The 24,118-nt window shown below is 41.7% G+C and overlaps 1 protein-coding gene across 3 annotated transcripts in view; it reads right to left on the reverse strand.

Moving 5' to 3' along the window:
* Nucleotides 1-15,575, reverse strand: part of INIP (INTS3 and NABP interacting protein) — a 19,742-nt gene extending 4,167 nt beyond the window's left edge. The window contains exons 1-3 of one of the 3 annotated variants that reach the window (XM_077769876.1): nt 15,371-15,565; nt 14,155-14,237; nt 345-447 (exon numbers count right to left, since the gene is read on the reverse strand). In XM_077769876.1, coding sequence (XP_077626002.1) covers nt 345-447; nt 14,155-14,179 — 128 coding nt within the window. In that variant the 5' untranslated portion in view covers nt 14,180-14,237; nt 15,371-15,565. Of the gene's footprint in view, nt 1-344; nt 448-1,169; nt 1,251-14,154; nt 14,238-15,370 lie in introns of those variants that run through there. The other 2 variants (XM_077769879.1, XM_077769877.1) reach the window with 2 other exon arrangements.
* Between the last annotated feature and the right edge of the window lie 8,543 nt (nt 15,576-24,118).

Genomic DNA, 24,118 nt, shown 5'->3' on the forward strand with positions numbered 1-24,118 from the left:
ACCCTCCCCTGCTCACACTGTCTCTCTCTCTCTCTCCTAGAAATAAATAAAACATTAAAAAAAAAAAAAAAGACTGGGGTGTGACAATAAGTTCAGTAGCAAACAAAAACCACACAAACCCTTTTCTTTTTTAAAAAGTAGGCTGTCGGAAACATTAAATTCCTAGTTAGGATTAAAATATTTGGAATCCAATCTATTTGTCTAATTTTTTTCAAATCTAACTAGGAAATAAAACATGTAAATTCCAATGTGAGAGAAATAAACCACTGCCAACCAACTTGAAGTATTTTGTCCAAGGTATTTTTTATATCACTGAATATAAAAACCACATTCTTCGTCAATACCTAGCTCCAGGATGATTTGTTGAAGACTGGTTCTGCATGAGTAATTTTCTTTTCTCTTTGTCCAATTCTGCCAAGATCGCAACTCTGTTCTTGTTTTGAAAACCTAAGAAAGATGGTGGGTGGAGGAGAGAGAGAGAAATAAAAAAACATTTTAGAGGTATTTTTATAAACCCAGGCCATCTAGAAACCCAGAAAGCAAATTCTCTTCTCTCACAAGATAACAAACCCACTAGTAACTAGTTTCCCTAGACGGTTACTCTCTTCCCACTGCCTACTTCCCAGTGACCTTACCAGCACAGCCCATGGCTGTATGCAGAGTCTAAAACTAATACTGACTGAGGGCTCTGCTGACTTAAATTTTAAAGAACTGGAATCACCAAGGTTTTCAGGAGGAAAAGAGCAATAGACATACTCAGATCCAAACAATATTTCTTTTTCTCAACTGCTTTCATTCAGAAATGACACACGATCTTTCAAGGAACAAGTCAAATAACGGTGACTGACTACACAGCAATTCTGAGAACGAAATGGAGCCTTAACAGACGGGGAGCAGAAAGACGTGTCCTTTAGCAACTACTTAACCCTGAGCTTGATTCTGATCTTCAAATTATAAAAGATCTGGAGCAGAGGGTGCAAAGTCCTGGCCCAGGAGCAGCATCCAACTAGGTTTTTAAAATGTGAATTAAATGCCAATATGTAAGCACGGAGATACTGTAAACAAAACCCTCAGATTTCTTGCTTCTCTTGAAACATGTTGAGAGCCGGCAACAGGGGACCTGGACACCCCATGGCAAAACGTACCTACAAGGAACAAACAGGCCTCACCTTTCACTGGGCACTCTCTAGCTTACTGCAGTCCTTATTCGACTTGTTTACACGCCCTGTGGGCATTTGAGTTTCTGATCCCTAATTCAGAAGAAAACAAATGGAAAGATAAAAGACTGGGAAACGAACCCCGAAGTGAGTTCTCTGTACAGTGAAGAACGCTTCCCAAGGGAAAGAAGCACTCTCCCATTTGTGTACATGAAGCTGCAGGTTCACCGCAGGTTACACCACTAGGTATATTTCCTCCTATCGGACAAGACTTTTCTCCACTTCTCAGAAGCGGCTAATGCATTCTTAGAAGATAATTCTGTGGTTCTATCTTTGTAGGAATCTAGAGATACTGTGAATAGAAAAGTCCTGAAAAACAGGACACCTGGCGGGCTCAGTCAGTGGGGCCTGCAACTCTTGTCTCAGGGTTGTGAATTTGAGCCCCGTATCAGGTATAGAGATTACTTAAAAAATAGTAATAATAATAATAAAATAAAATAAAGTCCTGAAAAGTAAATTTAAAAATCTGATAGTGTCTAATATGTGATGAACGAAATAAATAATCACACTGGAAAGTATTGACCTGCTGTTTACAGAAATATCAATTTCCCTCAAGATTAATTTGTTCACCAAAAAATGTTTTAGGGTCACTACAGTAAAGTAATTGTATGTACATAGAAAATGTATGTACAGGGGCACCTGGGTGGCTCAGTCAGTTGAGCATCTCACTTCAGCTCAGGTCATGATCTCACCATTGGTGAGTTCCAAGCCCAGCATCAGGCTCTGTGCGGATAGCTCAGAGCCTGGAAGCATCGGGCTCTGTGCGGATAGCTCAGAGCCTGGAGCCTGCTTCAGATTCTGTGTCTCCCTCTCTCTCTGCCCCTCTCCCGCTTACACTCTGTCTCTCTCTCAAAAATAATTCAGCATTTAAAAAATTTTCTAAAAAATGTATGTACAAAACAGTAAAAAGACTACATGAAGATAATTTGATAATGTTCAGATAAATACAAGCACAACTGAGTTTTTCAATGCTCTTCGTCATGTGTAAATTTACATAAATTATTTTATTTAAATTTTTAAATGTTTATTTTTGAGAGAGAGAGACAGAGAGACAGAGCACAAGCAGGGGAGGGACAGAGAGAGAGACACACGCAGAATCTGAAACAGGCTCCAGGCTCTGAGCTGTCAGCACAGAGCCTGATGCAGGGCTCGAACCCACGAACCATGAGATAATGACCTGAGCCAAAGTCAGATGCTTAATTGACTGAGCTACCCAGGTGCCCCAACATAAACTATTCTTAAATGTCTCTCCTCCATGAAAAGGAACCAGAGTTCTAGGTCCATGTCTTAGGGCAAGAAAAAAAAATCAAGATGGGCCTGGAACATCTTATGGTCAGAAAGCAAGAAGTTTTTTAAAGAATGTTCAGGGTAGTGCTGAAGACAAGGAAGCCAACTTGAGGTTAGCCAGGCTGTCACACTGGATCATTAACAAGAGCATAGTAATTATAGCTAAAGTAACAAATGCAATCTATGGTAAGCCATGACTTCATAGTAAGATACAAAAAAAGTTGTAAAGAAGGGTGAAAATAATAATTATCATAATCATTATAATTAATAATGAGATTAGTTATAACAATTATAGTTAATAATTAAGTCAGTGTTATCATTTAGGGTTTGTTTCTCCTACGAAATGTATCTGTTTATAAAGTATAGCTGCATACTTTTTTGTGAAAGTACCGGGAGGAAGGGGCAGGCACAGGGAACTGGGGCGAAGTCAGACAGTTCCAGAAACAGCAGGTTAGGTACCAGAACAGGAGAGGTGGATTCAGCGCAGGTCCTCACACCCCGTGGCTAGGAGCTCCCATGTCACACAATGACCAAGTAGAAAGTGTGAGTTCTACCTGGATGCATTAGTGAAATATCCTAAAGAAAACTAACCGTACAGACCTAATAATCCCTGACCTCTTAGGAGATGAAACGCATTAAATCCTGGCAGTAAAGCTACCAGAAAAGGGCAATTCAAAATGAAAACAGAACACAGAAGTATTTCATTCAGGGACTAACTCCAGGTTGCAAGAAACCAAAAATCTATGATATAGGCAGGAGCTTAAAAAAATCCCATTAACTTAACAGGTAAAGTTTACTTACAGAAGGGACCCAGTGCACATCAACACAGCTTTTCAGTCATCTTTAAAGGCATTACCAAATCTATGTTTTGGCTGAGAATCAAACTTATTCAAAAACACTAAAACCTGACTTATCTGAAATTTTGTTTTGTTTTTGGTAGTGGTTAAGATTACTGTAACTCTAAGAAAGTATAAAAAAATTACTAGAATCTTAGGAAAGTACAGATATAAGAATCTGAGAAAATTATTATAACCCCAGGAAGACATAAAAACAAGTACAGAATGAGTAAATTAATTAATCATGGGTTAATATTTTAAAATCGATTTACATGTACAAAGTTTTGCAATAATTATACAGGGATGTGTTACACAGTCATATTAATTATAATTCCAATTTAAACTATTAACGAGAATTTAACTAAATAAGCTTATAATCAATTCTACAAGTTTAAAATTTTTTATTTTATTTTATTTATTTTTTTAAATTTTTATTTATTTCAGAGAGAGAGAGAGCAGGGGAGGGTCAGAGAGAGAGGGAGACACAGAATCAGAAACAGGCTCCAGGCTCTGAGCTAGCTGTCAGCACAGAGCCCGACGCGGAGCTCGAACCCACGAACTGCGAGATCATGACCTGAGCCAAGTCGGACGTTCAACCGACTGAGCCACCCAGGTGCCCCTAAAAATTTTTATTTTAGAACTTAGTTTATTAGATGAGTAGTTTTAATATACTGTTAATTAAATTATGAGCAGTGATGAGTATTCTTCTCCATGCACAAGACGCCCTCAGACTTCAAAGAAGTCATTAAAGTATTTAAACAAGAGGTAACTGGCCTGAGCTAGCTCCTGGCCTTTCCTCCCTGTAAAGACGGGATAATGCTTATCTCTGTATGTCACTTGGTGTCCCAATGCTCCCACCCAGAAGCTCAAGTTTTATCCTTCTCATTCTTCCCTGTTCCTACCCACATCTAACCCATCACTTACTCCGACTAATTTTAAATTTTTTTTAATGTTTTATTTATTTCTAGGAGAGAGAGAGAGAGAGACAGCGTGAGCAGGGGAGGGTCAGAGAGAGAGGGAGTCACAGACTGAAACAGGCTCCAGGCTCTGAGCTGGCAGTCAGCACAGAGCCCGACGCGGGGCTCGAACCCACGAACCGCGAGATCATGACCTGAGCGAAAGTCAGACGCTTAACCGACTAAGCCACCCAGGTGCCCCTACTCCGACTAATTTTATGTCCTGAACGTCTCTAAAAGAATTTCCTCTCCCAACTCCTTTTCCAGTCTAACCAAACGAAATGATCTCTTGCATATTCTAGACCTTAAAATATAACTACAGGCAGTGAGAGCCACAAAGACTACTTTATAGGGAAAGGGTACGGCCTTTTATTCTCTGATCTTGTCTAATGCCCCTGAAATCTATGCTTCCTTCTTGACTTTTAAAAAATAATATACAGTATTATTTTACATGTCTGTCTTGCATAAAACATTTACATTATAAAAGCAGATAAAAGTCAACAGATAGCACTTAAAGAATAATAAGAACTTATTGCAAATTGAAACTTAAGGCACAAAGTAGGTAGTTTATCTGGTCGTATTAAATAATACATAATGTTCTGTAGTAAGATTCTCCTACCTTTAGGGTTTATACAAACAAACTCTAGAACACCAATATATAACATTTAACTCTTTTATTATACTCACTACATGAGTTTTTAAAAAACACATACCTAATCTCTTGCCATAATTTAACATTTTTACACATTTCATAAAGTTACATCTAACTTTTTATATTCTTAGACGTGTAAGGGTGTTAAAGATACATCTCACATGCAGTACTTAATATTCCTTTATAATTAACCTTTTTCCAGACAGAATTATCTTAGAATAAAGCAGCACACTCTAAAATACTTCTACTTTTAGAACTTCAGCCCTACCTCCATTCACAATCATATATATATTCTCATCTCCACATTCACTCATAGAAACATTTAGCTCCCATACAGTTTTTGGTCATAAAAATATTCTTGAGGAACTAGCATCACGTCAAATTATATTTAAAACCTCACAGCTGGGGCACCTGGATGGCTCAGTAGGTTGAGCGTCCGACTTCAGCCCAGGTCATGATCTCGTAGTTTGTGAGTTCGAGCCCCACATCGGGCTTGCTGCTTTCAGCCTATCAGTGCAGAGCTTGCTTCGGACCTCTGTCCCCTCTCTCTGCGCCTGCCCCGCTTGAGCTCTCCCAAATATACTTAAAAAATAAAAAAAATAATAAAACCTAACAGCTGATACTCACTTTACATGAATAGCTCTATCACATATAAACAAGCACTAACTGAAATTCTTTTTACTGGAAAAAAAATACTAAAACTAAAGAATGAAAATTATTTTGTTTGATCAGTGGGTTTATGAAATCATCTACTTTCCAATTACAGTTGATAAGCTGCTTTCATAACAATTTTTTAAAGATATTTTAAAATATTATTCAAATCCTTTGAAGTGGTTATCCTATAAGCTAGATATTCTTCACAATTATACTTTTTTAAAATTTTGAGGTAAAGAGAGAGAAAGAGAACATGGGCAGGGAGAGGGGCAGAGATAGAGGAAGAGAAAGAATCCCAAGCAGGCTCCGTGCTAACAGCATGGAGCCCGACACAAGGCTCAATCTCACTAACTGTGAGATCATGACCTGAGCTGAAATCAAAAGTCAGACACTTGACTGAGCCACCAAAGGGCCCCTTGACAGCTATACTTTAAATCGTGTCATACCTAAACATACCTATTTAGTATTAAAGGAAAGTCACTGTGACACTATTAGTTTCACCAGTTTTAAGTTGTTTATTGAATCAACACACATTTATTGTGTATCCTTCATAAACAGGCACCAGATAGGTTCTAAGGATACAATGATGAGCCAAACTTGACATGATTCTAGCTCTCATGGTTCTCTAGGAGTCCAGTGAGGATAGAAATGATCAAATAATTACAGAAATGAATGTATACTTAGAACCTAAGATGAGCAGTCTGAAATAAAGAAAGAAAATTCTGTAAGCATTTATAACAATCATTATTATAGGAATTAATGTTGAGTAAATTTGACCTAGACTGGGAGTAGGGGACCAGTGAAGGCTTCCAGAGAAAGTAGTGCCTGAACTGAAATCTAAAGGATAAATAAGTTCACTAGGGGTGGGGCAAAAAAAAAAACAAAACACGACACTTCTCCCTATGAAAAGGGCACCATAGCTGTAGTGCTGAGATTAGGCAAGACAAGAGAAAACAGGAGACTACGACAGTCGAACAAGCTAGAAATGAAAGAAGTTGTTATTACGGGCCAGGGAAGTGGAAAGATACAAACAGATCCAACAGCTATTTAGGAAATTAAATCAACAGGACACTGATAGAGTAAATCTAAAGTAAAGAATAAGGAAAAAGGTATCCTGGATGGTTCCTAGATTTCTGACATGGGGAATTATTTCTATTTTTTTCTATTGCTGCTTTAACAAATTACTACAAACTTAGTGGCTTAAAACAACATAAATCTAGTATCTTACAGTTCTATAGCTCAGTGGTCTTTCTGGGCTAAAATCAGGGCTGTGTTCCTTTCTGGAGTCTCTGGTGGAGAATCTGTTTCCTTGCCTTTTCGAGCTTCTAGAAGCTGCCTGAGTTCCTTGGATCCTGGTACCCTTTCTCTGCCTTCAAAACCAGCAACGTTGCATCTCTCTGACCACAGCCGGGGGGGAAAAAAATTTGCTGCTTTTAAGGACTCATGTGATTAAAATGGGCGCACCTGGATAATCCAGGATTATCTTCCCATCTCAAGGCCCTTATTAACGTTAATCACATGCGCAAAGTTCTTTTTGCCACATAAGGTAACACGGTCACGGGTTCTGGGGATTATGATGTGGGCATCTTTGGTGGGGGAGGGATCACTCTGCCTACCACACCCCCTCATGATATGTCAGGCATCCCGTGGTTAAAGCTCAAACCTCACCCAGGGGAGACTGCTTGATGTCTAAGTCTTAGCAGAATAAAAGCGTATGACATTATTAAGTCAACATGAGTTGATTATTACTAATAATTAGCTTTTAGGTATCTAGTGAATGGAAAACACTTCTTCTATCTGACGAGATTGAAAAATTATTCAACTTTTAGCCACCTTTCGGACTTTATTGAAAATACCTATCAAAGGAAAGGAACAAACCCTAATGCCTGCTCAGACGATCTCCCTGGGTTCAAGTTCTCTCTCAGACAGCATGGACTTCCTCCGTGTAAGCCACTGCCACTTTCTCTACCTATTTGAAGTTTCCCATCTTCAGGACTGGCTAAATAAAATGAGGAGTTATCTTCTGCTTGAACTGACCTTTCCTCATCACTCATTTTTCTTTTCCTCTTAAATTCACAGGGCCTTTTCTCATTCAGTGCAAGGATTTTCTGCTTCATCTATTAAGATGCAGATGAGATACAAAGATTAAGAAGTCTCTGCCCCTGTTCTAGAGCTCCTGAAATTTTCTTAGATGCTACAACTAGAATGTTCTAATCCCTCAGCTAAAGTGCAGTATGGAAAAGCAATGAACAGGGGACTTGGGCACAGAATCAATTTGATGTCTCATCTCACTACTACCAGTTATTATTTAATATCGGGAAAATCACTTTGCGGGACCAATAGGGACGATGGTAACAACTTTGAAGGGTGGTTATATGAAATATAGAAAATATAAGTAAAATACCTAGCATACGGCCTGCCATGTGGTAACTGCTTAATAAATACTAGCGATTACTGTCATTATCTAGCATTCTCTATTAGTTAACATCACTCCATTTTCCGATTCTCCGTCAGCCCCATTCTGCCAACCCACTTTCAGTGAATAGTTTTTCATTACAAAGAGTAAAGCTGATTAGCATGCAGCTTTCCAGGTTACACTCACAGGACAGGCCTCCCAGGCCAGGCGGAATGGATCTCAAGCTCTCTCCTAACTATACACACTCTCTGAAGCTACTTCACATCATATTCTGCCTCAACTCAGTTTCTTTCCTATTTGAACCTGGGGCCTACAGATCAATCCTAGCACATCAGAAAAATACTGTACTCTTTCCTTTGCAGTTAAAAATGACACACACACAAAAATCTAGCTTTAAAAAATCCTATAACAGGGGCACCTGGGTGGCTCAGTCGATTAAGTGTCTGACTTTGGCTCAGCTCATGATGTCATGATTCCTAAGTTTGAGCCCTGCATTGGGCTCTCTGCTGTCAGCACAGAGCCCACTTCAGATCCTCTGTCTCCCTCTCTCTGCCCTTCCCCTTCTCTCTCTCACTCTCTCTCTCTCAAAAATAATAAACATTAAAAAAAAATAAAAAAATAATAATAACTTAACCTTTAAAAAATAAAGAACCTACTGCAGGGGCGCCTGGTGGCTCAGTTAGTTGAGCATCCAACTCTTGACTTCGGCTCAGGTCATGATCCCAGGGTTGTGAGACTGAGCCCCGTGTTGGGGTCTGTGCTGATAGCACAGACCCTGCTCAGGATTCTCTTTCCCCCTTTCTGAGCCCCTCTCCAGCTCTCATGCATGTGCCCAAAATCTCTCAAATAAATAAATCTCTCAAAATAAATAAATTTAAAAAAAAAACATTTAAAAAAACCCAACTGCAAGTTGCATCTTTGCATTCACACTCTCCACTTAAAAAGTATCAAATGGAAGAATTTAAAAATGATTTTTATTCATCAGTGAGACCAATTCTTAACGGAGATGTAGCATACCTTAGTACAAGGCTTAAGGGTACATTTGCTTTTCTTCTGGACTATAAACAGTTTGGGATAAGACTAGTATCCGGGCCCAAGGTCAAGCAAGACACCTCCCAAGAGCTATGCAACCCCATTCCTACACGGCACCCGGAAATCACAGCTAAGCACATACAGAATGGCCCCGAATCAGTAGTTCCCACCACCTGACCTGCAGGGCTTATCGTTCCTTATCGATAACTATAAAAGAATCCAAGAAAATAATTCACATTTCTTACTATTTCACCAGGTTTCTGTGTGTCTGAAATCAGGCTGGCCCAATCCAACTGCCACCATACAAACATAGGACCTTGATATTTACCACTAATGAAAGATTCTTTACATAGTACCCTGGCCAAACTGCAGTTTGACAGTCTGCCTCTACACGTTAGAATTCTCAAAATGTTACTCATCCATCAAGTGGTTATGAGAAACGAACCAAATGTTCCACACCACGACAGATGCTAAGAATAGGAGACTTCAGTGACGGTTTGCCAAGAGCTTATGAGGTTTAGCAGTCCTGATCGCTACCACAGTAAGGCAGTCTGCGAGACCTGCTAGAGGGCCCAGCGGGCACAATGGGAGTCTGTCTTCTACACTAGGGACGTTAACTGATTGCGATGTACAGGTCAGGACTTCTTGTTCAGTCGTGGTTCTCTCAGCTATCATTGTAAGATAATTATGGCCCTTGCCATTCAATCTCTGTATTAAGCAGTTCCCATATACATAAACAGTACAGAAATAATTTAATATAGAAAGTTAAAGGCAACAGATCCAGATAGATAGGAATTTAAAAATTCACTGGGAGTCCATAGAGTATGATATGGACTCCCTCTGCTGGTGCCTAATAGCAGCCCAGGACACCAACAAAATCATGGACAAAAGAACAACAAAAGCCAAAAAGCTAATCTAAATTCACATCTATTTAGATTAAGGGAGGTTTCACAGCAGATGATTGTGGATCAATCAAAAGCAACCCTAAAAGTGTGTTTTATTGCAAATGCGGAAAAAAACCACAACCCAGTAAACTGCAAATCTCAATCTCAATGATGTGTGCTATTAGGACAGATAATTTAAAATTTATTTTCATCTGGACTGGACTGTGATTTTTCTTTTTTAGCAGCAGATTTCCTTTCAAAAATAGACATATCTTTGATTTTACTCTGGTTCAAGTTAAATTATTTTTAATTTGATAACTTGATGAAAAGAAGAGATCAAAGACCACAAGGGAACGGTGATTAATCCACAGAGTACACAAATCACACGTGGTTAGGGGCGCCTGGGTGGCTTAGTCGGTTAAGCGTCCGACTTTCGCTTAGGTCATGATCTTGCGGTTCGTGGGTTCGAGCCCCGCGTCGGGCTCTGTGCTGACTGCCAGCTCGGAGCCTGGAGCCTGTTTCAGTCTGTGACTCCCTCTCTCTCTGACCCTCCCCTGCTCACGCTGTCTCTCTCTCTCTCTCCTAGAAATAAATAAAAATATTAAAAACAAAACAAAACAAAACAAATCACACGTGGTTATTTGACAGAACAGAACAGTTCTTAGCTGGTTTCAACTGTCAACCATAGCCAGCTTTTCACAACATTACACTTATATAAAACTCAGGCAACCTTCAGTTTGCCCTAAATGCAACTAATATACTAAAACAGATTTACATATAGTACAACAGCAGCCTTCCAACTTCCAGTACTGGCAGAGTAGTTTGGTTAGAGCAACCCTGCCACTGTAGAAGTACGAATTCTGGGCGAAGTATTAAAAAAAATCATTAAGTGAAGGCACTAGAAACTGACCCAAATCAGGCAGAAACTGCAACTAGGGAGATTTGGGAATGTGTGACCTTTTATTCAATCCACAAACAGTTTGGATCGCCTCACCTTACTGGCTTTGAGGTATCAGAGGACAGAGCTCAGAGCTCAGAGCAGAGTAGCCAGAAAATGAGGGGAGAAACCCAAAAGCAAAAGGGAGTCAAGCCCAAAACGTGCCTATAAAATCCACCCAGAGTGTTTGCTTCTTGCTAACACTACACACGATGGGGGAAACCCAAGGAGACTTAGCAATAAAGGGACAGTTAGAGCTACCAAGACTGAACAGAGAGTTCAGCTACCGCCCAACACAAGCAAGACAAGTCTGGAGCCTGAGTTGAGTTGAGGTTTGCATCTGCTAGAAATCACATTTCAGAGGAATACAAAGAATCCAGTGTCTCTACACTGTATATTCATAATATCCACTATCCAATAACAAATCACTAAGTATAGCAAGAAAAAGGAAAACATGACCCACACTCAAAAAAAAAAAATACAGTCAACAAAAACCAACTCCAAGATAATCAAGATGATGCAATTAGCAGTGACAAAGGGCCTGTATCCAGACTTAAAAAAACAAAGCACTTCACGATAAAAATAACCCAATTCTTTAAAAATGAACAAAACACTCAAATCACACAAAAGAGTTTACGATCGCAAGTACAAAAAAGAGCTCAACATTTGACATCAGGGAAGTGCAAGTTAATACTATAATGAGATGTCACTTCCCGTCCCCTAAAATGGCCAAAATTAAAGAGACCTATAGCGCTGTACATAGAGCACCCATAATTCTCACACAATGCCAGAGGGAATGTAAAATGGTACAACCAGTTTGGGGAAGATTTGGCAGTTTTTTATAAAATTAACAATACACTCAGTTGTTCCATTCGTATCTATCAATCCACACATCTACAAAAAGACACATAAACGAGTATTTTCAAAGCAGTTATATCCACAATGGCCAAAACTGAGACAATCCCAAAACCCCTGAACCAGAGAATGAATAAAAATATAGTGGTAAATACACAGACTAGAATACTATTCCAGAATAAACGTGATGAACTATTGCTACATGGCATGACACGGATGAAACTCAGAGCACAGTGAGTGAAAGAAGCTGGACACAAACGAGTACACACTCCATGATTCTGTTTAGAAGAAATTTAAGACAAAACTAAGGTTAAAAAAGAACAGAGAGGATAAAAAAAATATGGGTCAAACAAAAGTTCAGAGTTGATGGGGAAAGGAAACAGAGGTTTGCTTTCAAGTTGTGAAACAGGAAACAACTTACAAAGTGGGATTTAATACTTTCTAGAGATTAAATTTTAATTTTTGTTTTTTTTTTTTAGAGAGAAAGAATGAAAGCATGGGGGGAAGAGGCGTGCGCATGAGAGACAGAGAGAGAGAGACAGAGACAGAGAGAGAGAGAGAGACAGAGAGAGAGAATTCGAGTCAGGCTTCATGCTCAGCAAAGAGCCTGATGTGGGACTGGATCCCACAACCCTGGGATCATGACCTGAGCTGAAGTCAAGTGTTGGATGCTCAAACAACCAAGCCATCCACCCACCTCTAAAACTTATTTTTGTAATTTTTAAAGTTTATTTATTTATTTTGAGAGAGAGAGTGAGCGAGCATGTGAGTGGGGGGGAGCGGGGAGGGGGCAGAGAGGGAGAATCCCAACCAGGCTCCATGCTCAGCTTGGAGTCTGACTCAGGGCTCTATCCCATGACTGTGAGATCATGACCTGAGTCGAAATCAAGAGTCAGATATTCAATTGACTGAGCTACCCGGGTGTCCCAAAATTTATTTTTAAATAAAAACTCCTTCTCTAGGATGTGTCTGACTTGCTTTGCTTTAGAAAGCTTCTAAACTGAGATGTATATGAAGGTGTTTAGAGCAAATGAAGATAAAAGCATGGGAATTGCCTGGTGACAATATAACATCTTTAAAAGTGGTTCTGGGGGCTCCTGAGTGGCTCAGTCAGTTAAGCGTCTATTCTTGATTTCAGCTCAGGTCATGATCTCATGGTTCATCAGATTGATCCCCATGTTAGGCTCTGTGCTGACACTACAGATCCTGCTTAGGATTCTCTCTCTCTATCTCTCTGCCCTTCCCCTGCTTGTGGGTATTCTCTCTCTCAAATAAACATTTAAATAAGTAAATTATATGTGTGTGTGTGTGTATATATATATATATAGTTCTGAAGTGTGGGTGCTTGAGTGGCTCAGTTGTCAAACATCTGACTTTGGCTCAGGTCATGATCTCATGGTTTGTGAGTTCGAGTCCCACATCAAGTGAGCTCAAGCCCACTTTAGGTAAGTCCTGCTCACCTCTTACCTCTCTCCCTCTCTCTCTTTCCCCCCTTCCCTCTCTTTGGGAGAAAAAAAGTGGTTCTGAGGGGCACCAGGGTGGCTCAGTCCATTGAGTGTCCAACTCCTGATGCTGGCATAGATGCTGAGGTCATGATCTTGAGGTTCGTAGGTTCAAGCTCCCCATCAGGCTCTGTACTGACCATGCAGAGCCTGCTTGGGATTCTCTCTCTCTCTGCCCTTCCCCTGCTCTTGCTCTCTCATAATACATAAATAAACTTAAAGAAAAGTGGTTCTGATTGCAAGTAAAAGAGAAGAGAACACAGGTTTTACATTGTGAATAATCTTTTTTTTTTTTTATTTCTAGGAGAGCGAGAGAGAGACAGCGTGAGCAGGGGAGGGTCAGAGAGAGAGAGGGAGTCACAGACTCTGAAACAGGCTCCAGGCTCTGAGCTGGCAGTCAGCACAGAGCCCGACGCGGGGCTCGAACCCACGAACTGCGAGATCATGACCTAAGCGAAAGTCGGACGCTTAACTGACTAAGCCACCCAGGCGCCCCTACATTGTGAATAATCTTAGCACAGGTTAAAACATAGGATTAATAGGGGCGCCAGGGTGGTTCAGTTGGTTAAGCATCCAGCTCTTGATTTTGGCTTGGGTCATGATCTCACAGTTTGTGAGATCGAGCCGGCTCTACTGGCAGTACGGAGCCTGTTTGGGATTCTCTCTCTACCTCTCTCTCTGTCCCTCGGCTGCTCTTTCACTCTCAAAAATAAACAAACATTTGAAAAAAATAAACACGATTAATAGCTATTAAGAATGTTATATATCTGATATAATCTTGGACTTACTTCAAATACAGGGTTTTTACTTTGCTGTTTGCTTTATATTCTGACTACAGTTAACTGTGTATGCTAACTTTTCTATTAAAACATGTTTACTATTTTGGGGAAAAGTTCCTATTAGTAACAAGTTCCAGCACGCATTACCTTGTCCTGATGGGTTTGCTGCCATATCTTCCTATTCTGTTTCAACTATGTTCAGTGGCAACTGGTCAGCAATTTACAATCGCCTGTAAAAAATAAATGTGTCCAAACATATAAACTGTACCGTACTTGAATAACAAACTAACAGTTGTCAGTAACAGGTAGCTTCCCTACATTTGCAGTTTCCTCCTCTCATCAGAAATACACATCTGAAAAGCACACAGACTTAAATCATAAATTTAAACTCTGCAAAGCCCTCAAATATTTAGTTAGAACGTTCAATATTTATTCTTGCAGATGTTGAACCAACATTTAGCATTACTGTCTTTGATATACACCGTTACATCCTATTTACCAAATGCTACCACATATATCAACCAACTGACAGCATCAACACGATGGGTGCTAGAAAGAAAAAAAAATCACTCCGGTATGGTGCTTTTGGATTCACTTAAAATATATCCAGCAACTACTGTGTGTACTAAAAGCCAAGGAGGAAAACAAGCCTAGAATTTACCAAGTTCACACTCTGCACCATACACTATGTAAGATGCTTGAAATTAATGATCACCATTTTATAGATAGGGAGATCCGTGCCCAAGGTCACAAAGCTAGTAAAAATACTTCGGGCTGCTAGTTTCCAAACTTCGTGGGTTTTGTATTAGGTCTTGGGGAGATCGCAAATGGGCAGGACCCTACTCCAGCCTTCAAGGCACATACAATCCCATGGGGAAAATATACTCTCATTTAAGCCACTATACGAAAATGTTTAACAAACGCTCTCTTTAAAAGGGGTAAACAGTGCTCCGGAAGTAGAGAGGAGCTGATTCTATTGGCGTGATAAAGGACGCCTTCAGGGGAACTCGGGAAAAGTACGAGCGCTAGCAAACAGACTGCGGTTTTAAACAAAGTATCTTTAGGCGCTTCTCCGGCAGAAGCACCGGGAGAGACAAGCAGACTGGGTCGAGAGCAAAGAGGGCCATCTAGTGAAGGGGAACGTTAAGCAGGGATGTAGCAAGGCGGCACCACCGTCTCAAAAGGTCCTTGCAGGAGGGCGTGGAGGGCAGGCTGGGCGGGGGCTGCGGCAGACACCACCCAGAGGAGGGGGAGTGAAGAAGGTGGGGAGGCCGCTACCCTGTGGCAACAAAGACAGCGACAGCAGATCCGCGCTGCGGCCACACACTTCCATCCCCCGGTGCCGTCAGGTGGTCCTACTTACCCAGGCCACGAGAGCGCCCAGGACCCTCCTTGCAGCCAGATCGCTCTCTCAAAGGGGGCGCGACCACTTAGAGACCTGCAAACAGAGATCAACATGCGGCTCTACAACCTTCCCGCCCCCGCTACGCTTCCGCCTCCTGACTGGGGCACACCAGAGGGAGCGGAAGTCCCGCCTTCTGCCAGCGGACAGCAGCGGCTGCCCACCGCGATTCGTGTTTTAACTGCTCCGCGCAGACGCCACTTCTCTTCCAAAGAATGACAGCCGAAAAGGCTCATGGGAGATGCAGGAGGTGCTGTTGGGGGCGGGGCCAGACGAGGCACCGAGAGACGCTTGCTATTGGCTCTGCTGGGCAGGGGCGTGGCGGAGGCCAGCTGAGACCCTAGCACCGCGAGTGGCCCATTCGTCAAGGCCACTGTTCAGAGAAAAGTCATCAGCCTGGCCAGGCCTGCGACGATAGGAATCCACTTCGGCTAGGATAAGGGGAGGGCCAGTCTTCACAGGCTGCGCTGGCTTTCATTATTCAACAGCCATCTCGGGGTTTCGCGTCTGCATTCTTCTACATATCCCTGGGTGGTTTTTTTTTGGGGGGGGGTTAGTTTACATAACTATACATAAGAAAAGCACCAAACATGCAGAAGTGTTTGCTACTGTGCTATAATCTCCTTAAGAAATGGCTGTGCCACATCTCAGAACACGAAGCCCCGCCTAGTGGGATCACCTGATGCCTGGTCTACAGATCTACCTATTTACATTAAAAGGTAATCACAGAGTGATGAGAGTCACCTGTTCTGTGGTGGCACACACCCNTGTGCATCGGGCTCTGGTCCTGCCATTTCCTGATTTATATGTGATTTATATTTATGTACTTACATATAAAACTCGGAAATGTTGAATTACTTTATGTCAAGTAACAACCTGAGTTTCAAAGGAGTAAATGTTTTGCCAGATGCTAAGGCCCACATTCTTAAGTCTCACACATTGTCTCTGCTCGGGAGGAAGGAATTCCTCGGAATCCAGGTCTCTTCAGTATAGATTCAAAGTGTAATTCATGAGCATTCTGGAAGTCGGCCAGGACTGCTTTTCAATTAAGAGGCATTTTTTGAGGGACGCCTGGCTGGCCGGGTCGCAAGAGCATATGACTCTTGATCTCAGGGTTGTGAGTTGAAGTTGTAAGTGGGGTGTAGAAATTACTAAAAAAATAATAATAAATGTAAAAAAAAGGGGGGGTGCCTTTTTGAGTCCCTGACTGACTAAAAAGATGACTAGGGTGTATATGGCTGACAAGACCTTAGGAAATTCTTTTGGTTTTAGGTGGCCTGACTAGATATACAGAAACCATGGCATAAGAAAGCTCCAGTCTATGTCCTTTTTTGGTTTGTTTGCTTCAAGTGTTTATTTAAATTCTAGTTAGTTAACTAATTTAGCGATTCATCACTTACTATAACACCCAGTGCTCATCCCAACAAGTGCTCTCCTTAATACCTATCGCCCACCTAACCCATCCTCCAACCCCCTTCCTCCAGCAACCCTCAGTTTGTTCTCTATAGTTAAGAATCTTTTTGGGGTTTGCCACTCTCTCTCCACCCCCAGCCTTGTTCATTTGTTTTCTTAATTTCACATATGAATGAAATCATACGGTATCTCTTTCTCTGATTGACTTATTTAGCTTAGCATAATATACTCTATCTCCCTCCACATGGTTGCAAATGGCAAGATTTCATTCTTAATGGCTGAGTAATATTCCATTGTGTGTGTGTGTGTATATATATATATATATACACACACATATATACTACATCTTCTTTATCCATTCATCAGTCGATGGACATTTGGGCTCTTTTCATAATTTGGCTATTATTGATAGTGCTGCTATAAACATCTGGGTGCATGTGTCCCTTTGAATCAGTGTTTGTTTGTTTATCCTTTGGTTAAATACCTAGTTGTTGGATCATTGGATCACTCTATTTTTAATTTTTTGAAGAACTTCCATACTCTTTTCCAGAGCAGCTGGGCTAGTTTGCATTTCCACAAGCATTGCAAGAGGGTTGTTTCATGTTTGTTAATTTTAGCCATTCTGACAGGTGTGAGGTGATATTTCATTGTCGTTTTGATTTGCATTTGCATTTGAGTGATGTGGAGCATCTTTTCATGTGTCTGTTAGCAGTCTGAGCCCTAATGGACATTCTGAAACAAGCCTATTCATGGACAAAAGAGAGAGAGAGAAAGAGCCTACCTCTAGAACAATATTTTGTAATTTCCTGGCAAGGTCAGCCTCCAGGCATTAGGACAACATTATCAGGAGAAAAATGAATTTAATTTGCTACAGATTTCTTTGCCCTTTACTTGGTGGGTGTTGTTAGCCTTTGAACCCCCTCAGTTTTCTCCTTGAGAGTTGTTGGAACTGCCACCTCACAAGAATTTTGGCATATTAGTGGGTCAGTTTACTTGGGTTCAAATCCTAGCTCTGACACTTAATGATTGTGAGCCCTTGTTTTACCTTTCAGTGCTTCAGTTCTGTCATCTATAAAAAGGAAATAAAAATGTATATGAATGACCACTTCATACCCATTGGATGGCCACTATAAAAAAACAGAAGGGGCGCCTGGGGGCTCAGTTGGTTAGGCATCCAACTTTGGTTCAGGTCATGATTTCATGGTTCATGAGCTTCAGCTCTGCAGTGGGCTCTGGGCTCAGAGCCCGAAGCCTCCTTTGGACTCTGTCTCCCTCTCTCTGCCCATCCCCCGCTCACACTCCGTCTTTCTGTCTGTCTGTCTCTCTCTGTCTCTCAAAACTAAAAATAAAACACTTTTTAAAAGTGGAAGGAAAAAACCCAAAAAATAAAATAGTAAATGTTGGCAGAGAAATTGGGACTCTCGTGCGTGCGCTGTTCAGTGGAAATATAAAATGATACAACTACTGTGGAAAACAAGATGATGGTTACAATATTAAAAATAGTTACCATATGATTGAGCTATTCCACTTCTGGCCAGATACATAAAATGCTTGAAAGCAGGGTCTCAGATTTCTGCACACTGTATTTATAGCAGCACTGTTCATAATAGCCAAGAGGTGGAAGCAGCCCAATTGTCCATCCACAAATGAAAAGATAAACAAAATGTGGCCGATACATACAATGTAATATTATTCAGCCTTAAGATAGAAGGAAATTGTGATACAAGCAACAGCGTACATGAACCTCGAGGACATTTTGCTAAGTGAAATAAATAGTCGGAAAAGTACAAATTCTGTATGATTCCACTTGTATGAGGTAATTGGTCAAAAGTCATCGAAACAGGGGCGCCTGTTGGTTAAGCCTCCGACTTCGGCTTAGGTCATGATCTCACGGTTTGTGGGTTTGAGCCCCGCGTCGAGCTCTGTGCTGACAGCCAGCTCAGAGCCTGGAGCCTTCTTCAGATTCTGTGTCTCCCACTCCCTCTGACCCTCCTCTGCTCACGCTGTCTCTGTCTCTCTCAGAAATAAATAAAACATTAAAAAAAATCATCGAAACAAAGTAAAATGGTGGTTACCAAGGTCTGGGGGAAGGAGAAAATGGAGAGTGGTTGTTTAATGGATTACAGAGTTCCAGTTCTACAAGATGAAAAGAGTTCTGGAGAAGGCTGCGGGCGATTGTGGCAACTATAATGTAGCGGCCTTTTACTGCATACCTTGGTACTTGGTCATGGGTCAGCTAATAAATACACAGACTGTACACATCTATTTGGGGAAAGTCCAAGACAAAAGGAATGCATGTGACAGTCCCGAGGCTCTGTTGACTGATAAGAAAATGCCAGGTAGCAGCCCATAAAGCCATTATGATTACCATGGGCTTTTAATCTCAGAGTAGAGAGGCGAGAATAGTCCCCAGTTTCCAGTTGGAGCCACCTTAACTCTCTTTTGCTATTTTGAAATAAAGTGTGTAGAAGTTAAGTTTGAGACAGTTGCCGTATTAGTTATCTATTGCTTGTAACAAATTACCTCCAAACTTGCCCCATTTATAAAAACAAATGTTCATTCTCTTATCGCAGTTTTTGAAGGACTGGAATGCAGTCAGCCTGGCTGGATGGTTCCGGGTTAGGGTCTTTTGTAGGTTGCAGCCAAAATCCTAGCTGGGATTGTAAATCATTTGAAAGCTCAGTTGGATGGCACGTTTGGCCTGCAAGTTTGTTCACGTGGCTGAGGGCAGGCGCCTTCAGTTCCTCAACCTGCAGGGTGTCTCATGACATGACAACTCACAACCAGAGCAAGTGATACAAGAGTTAGAAAGAGTGACCAAGACAAAAGCCATAGTGTCTTTTATAACATGATCTTAAGAGTGACTTACCATCTCTCCTGCTATATACTATTGCTCACAGACCAGCCTTGTTACAGTGTAGAAGGGACCACAGGGCTGTGCATCCTGGGAGATAGGAACCCTTGGGACTGTCTTAGTCCCTTCAGGCTGCTATTACAGAATACCGTAGACTGGGTGGCTTATAAATAACGGAGTTTTATTTCTCACAGTTTTGGAGGCTGGGAAGTTCAAGATCAAGGCACCAGCACCGTCTGGCTCTGGTGAGGGCCTGCTTCTTCATTCATAGACACCTGTCTTTTTGCAATAACCTCACATGGTGGTAGTGTTGCTTGGTGGAGTGGTGGAGACCACTGGGCCCTGAGGCCTCCACCCAGCCCATCCCTGGGATGTTGCCGGAGGCTCTGGGTCTCCCGCAAGGTAGTGTTTAGGGATGAACCAGACACCGTATTTGAGCAGTACAAGTGAGGAGTTTATTAGAGAGGGTACATGGGGAGCTCAAAGGACAGCTGCACCCAGGGTGGGGTGTGGGTCTCTATCTTTTATTGACGGTTGTTAACTAAGGAGTGGAATATTTATTATTTGGGGATGAGATTTCTCAGGGTTTCCTGCCTTTTGTCCCTTACTTGGTCAGGGTCTCTGGCCTTCATTATCTTGGGCCTGTCTAGTTTGATCTGGCTCTTCATGTGGCTTTGTTTTTGGAAGGCTGTCAGGACAGGTCTTTAACTTTCCTGGTAATGGTTCGTGACTTCCCCTTGCTGGCCCCTGCCATCTTGTCAAAGCCTAACTAACTGCTTACTTTAACAGTAGGGGTCAAGGATCTGTCTGAGGTCTTATTTATGTATTTATTTATCAGAGTTTATTTACTTTGAACGAGAGAAAGAGAGAGAGAGAGCAAGTGGGGGGGGGGAAGTACAGAGAGAGAAAGGGAGAGGGAGAATCTCAAGAAGGCTCCATGCTCATGAGGCCCAGTGGAGGGGAAGGTCTGTCTTGATCCCAGAACAGACTTAACAGACTAAGCCACCCAGCCACCCCTCTGAAATCTTTTTTTTTTAAATTTTAACGTATATTTAGTTTTTGAGATACAAGAGAGATGGAGCATGACTGGGGGAGGGGCAGAGAGAGGGAGACACAGAATCTGAAGCAGGCTCCAGGCTCTGAGCTGTCAGCACAGAGCCCGACGCTGGGCTCGGACCTCACCAACGGTGAGATCATGACCTGAGCTGAAGTTGGCATGAGCCACCCAAGCGGCCCTGAAATTTCCTTTAAATGTGCACTAATTCCATATGTGAGGGTTTTGCCCTTGTGACCTCTGCACCTCCCAAAAGCCCCCCCCTCCAAATGCCAGCACACAGGAGATTAGGATTTCCACATACAGATTTTAGGGGGACACAAACATTCAGTCCAAAGCAGGGATCATCTTAGGAGCGGACTACTATAACTACATTGCTTTAAAAAAAAAAAGTATTCTTTATTTCAGATCCTGTTTCATAAAATAGAGTGAAGTTACTTCAGGAAACTCTTAACTACAAAAAGGTGTAGAATTGCCCACTGGGTTAGAGAGCAGCCTTTAGAACCAGACTATCCTAATTAAGATTCTGGCTCTGCCACTTAACAGAGTTAACACTGTTCAATAACTGTTCAATTTCCTTATCTATGGAAAGGAGTAATAATAGAACCTTCTATAGGAATGTGAGGGAAGCTACTCTTGAAGGAGAGTGGATTTCAGTTCAATCAAAAGACAGACAGATGGCTTGATTAAGGGGAATTTGCAGGCCATGAAGTGAAACCTCTACAAACTTGGGAGGTGATTGGTAGCTTTTATGGAATCTTTACTACAGGCCGGGACTCCACGTGTGTTGCCTCAAGACTAAACTTTGAGAAGGATGCAATGATCACCTTTCAGCTTTAAAGATGTGGAGACATTGAGACTTTGAAAAATGAAGTCACTTGTCTAAGATGCCCCCATTCTTTGTTTATAATAATGAACTGTTAAAGGACACAAATTCAACCTCTAATTGGATTTATTCAGTGATTCATGACTCAATAGCATTCCCTCTAACAAATAGAAGGATGCTCTAAGAGTTGTACCAAATGGAAGGTTTCATAGGCAGAAACAGGTCAGGACAAGGAAATTATCAGCAAGAGAAAAGAAAGGATTGTTCCAGGCAAGGGCACCTTCCAATTAGGGGGAAAGGACGTGGGGTCTTATCGTGCAGATTACTTCACCAGTGCCATCAGAAAATTTCAGACAGATTGCTTTAAAACTCCACTCCTGGGAGAGGCTGAAACTGCAATTAGTTTAGGTACTCACGGTGAGACTTAACATAAATGACTGCATTTTGGGCCGGTTGTTTCTGGTTTCTTGTTATTGTTTTTTTTTAATGTTTATTTTTGAGTGAGACGAACTGTCAGCACAGAGCCTGACATGGGCTTGAACCCGTGAGTCGTGAGATCATGACCTGAGCCAAAGTTGGATGCTTAATCAACTGAGCCACCCAGGTGCCTCAGGTCTGTTGTTTCTTTGTAACAGAAGCAAACCACTAGGTGAAGCTGCCCCTGGTGTTTATAACCATGGCCAAGGGTAACAGCGTGCTGTGTGGTCACTGGTGCCAGCCGGTGCACACTGACGCCCCACGTGGAGTCAGGTCTAGTTCACAGTTTGCCCGCCAAGTCTATGTGGCACAGACACCAAGGCTTTAGGTCAGTCTGCCTCTTTCTCCATGGAGGGAGGTAAAGGGTGCCTCCCCAGCTGGGGCAAGGAGAGGGCTCTAAGGGCAGGAAAAATTAGATTGGAAACGTTTTGTTTAACAGATTGATTGACTTTAAAAGGTAAGAGTTTAATTTTACCACTGGTTTGTCCCTTTAATTAAATGGATCAAATCCTGATGTTTTCACTGGGGCCTGAAGAAGACACAAGAAATTGCATTAAGCTCTTCATGGAGCATGGCAGCATGAGCCCAGAGTAATGCTTCCTGTCATCTACTTTTTTTTTTTTTTTTTTACTGTTTATGTATTTATTTTGAGAGAGAGAGTGAGGGAGGGGCAGAGAATGAGAGAGAGACACAGAATCCCAAGAAGACTCTGTGCCATCAGTGCAGACCCCAGTGCTGGGCTCGAACTCACAAACTGTAAGATCATGACCTGAGCCTAAACCAAGAGTTGGGTGCTTAACTGACAGAGCCACCCAGGCGCCCCCTGTCATCGGCTTCTAATGTGGTCACCTCTAAGGAGCCAGGTTTCCAGTACCTTTTGGCATCCTCAGAGTACCTAGAAGTGATGATGGTTTGAGGTGGTGGGGGTTCGGAGCTGATGACCAAGAAAGAATTCTTGAAGACATCTTTGGTGCAAAAAGGTGATTTTATTAAAGCACGGGGACAGGACCCATGGGCAGAAAGAGCTGCACTGGGGTTGTGATGAGTGACTGCTCATACACTGTGGAGTGGGGGGACATAAAGTCAAGAGAAAGTTTCTTAAAGGGATTTTCACATGCTAAAGAAGACATAGATTGCTGGAGGTTTAGCGATTTTTTAGGTTATTTTTCCCTCTAACAAAGCATTAACATTAAGACAGTAGGGAGTTCCTAGAGATTAGCCTATCTATAAGATTGCCCTTTTTTTGCAATATTACTAAGATATTTATAAACTGATGGAGACTCTATCAATCTAACCATTTGTTCTCTGTCCTTTCCTTTATTCTTGGGCAGCCAGGAGTCCCTGAGGAGTGTCACACATCCCACCTGGGGGGGGCATGGTTTGTGGGGGGTTGGGTTGCCTTCTGTCCCCTCATCAGAAGAGCGCCAAGCAGACACACCCACTGATTGATCTTTGTTTTAAACCCAGCTGAAGCTGAAATGTGCCCTTTTGTTCCTTTATTCACTAAACATTTAATGAAAATACAAACAGAACGAACTGTCTTTATCTCTAAGATGCTTTTTGAGTGTGGAGGCCAGAACCCCACTTTTGCTTTTCTACTCTTTTGAAAAGGAATCTAATCCTTTAATCAAAGAATGCTTTGTGGACTTTTCATTGTGTGCAGCTAATAAGCTTTTCAGCACTGCTGTCCCACCAAAGTTCAAGGTGTTTGTGCTTCTGAAACTGTTAACACTAGCACTGTTAACAGCTCCTCCAGGCTTGATGCCATTTGTAAATTGAATAAATTGTCAGAAGGGCTCTTATTTGAGATCATTAATGATAAAATACTAGCCCCAGCCCATGCTGCATGCCCCACATCCCCCGGCATTTTTAAAATTCCTTTCTAATTAATGAGTACTTTTAATTTACTGTTCTTGGGCCAGTTTTATTCAACCCAAACCTTAGGAATGGACTGAATTTCTATTGTGACTGAAGGTAAAGTTATTTGTGGTTAAGTCCTAATCCCTGACACCTGTAAATGTTACCGCAAATGGAAAAAGGGTCTTTACAGGTGACATTAAGAATTTTGAGATGGATTCCTAAACA

The sequence above is a fragment of the Crocuta crocuta genome, unplaced genomic scaffold (genome assembly GCF_008692635.1).
Source record: "Crocuta crocuta isolate KB4526 unplaced genomic scaffold, BGI_CrCroc_1.0 scaffold95, whole genome shotgun sequence".
Taxonomy (NCBI): Eukaryota; Metazoa; Chordata; class Mammalia; order Carnivora; family Hyaenidae; genus Crocuta; species Crocuta crocuta.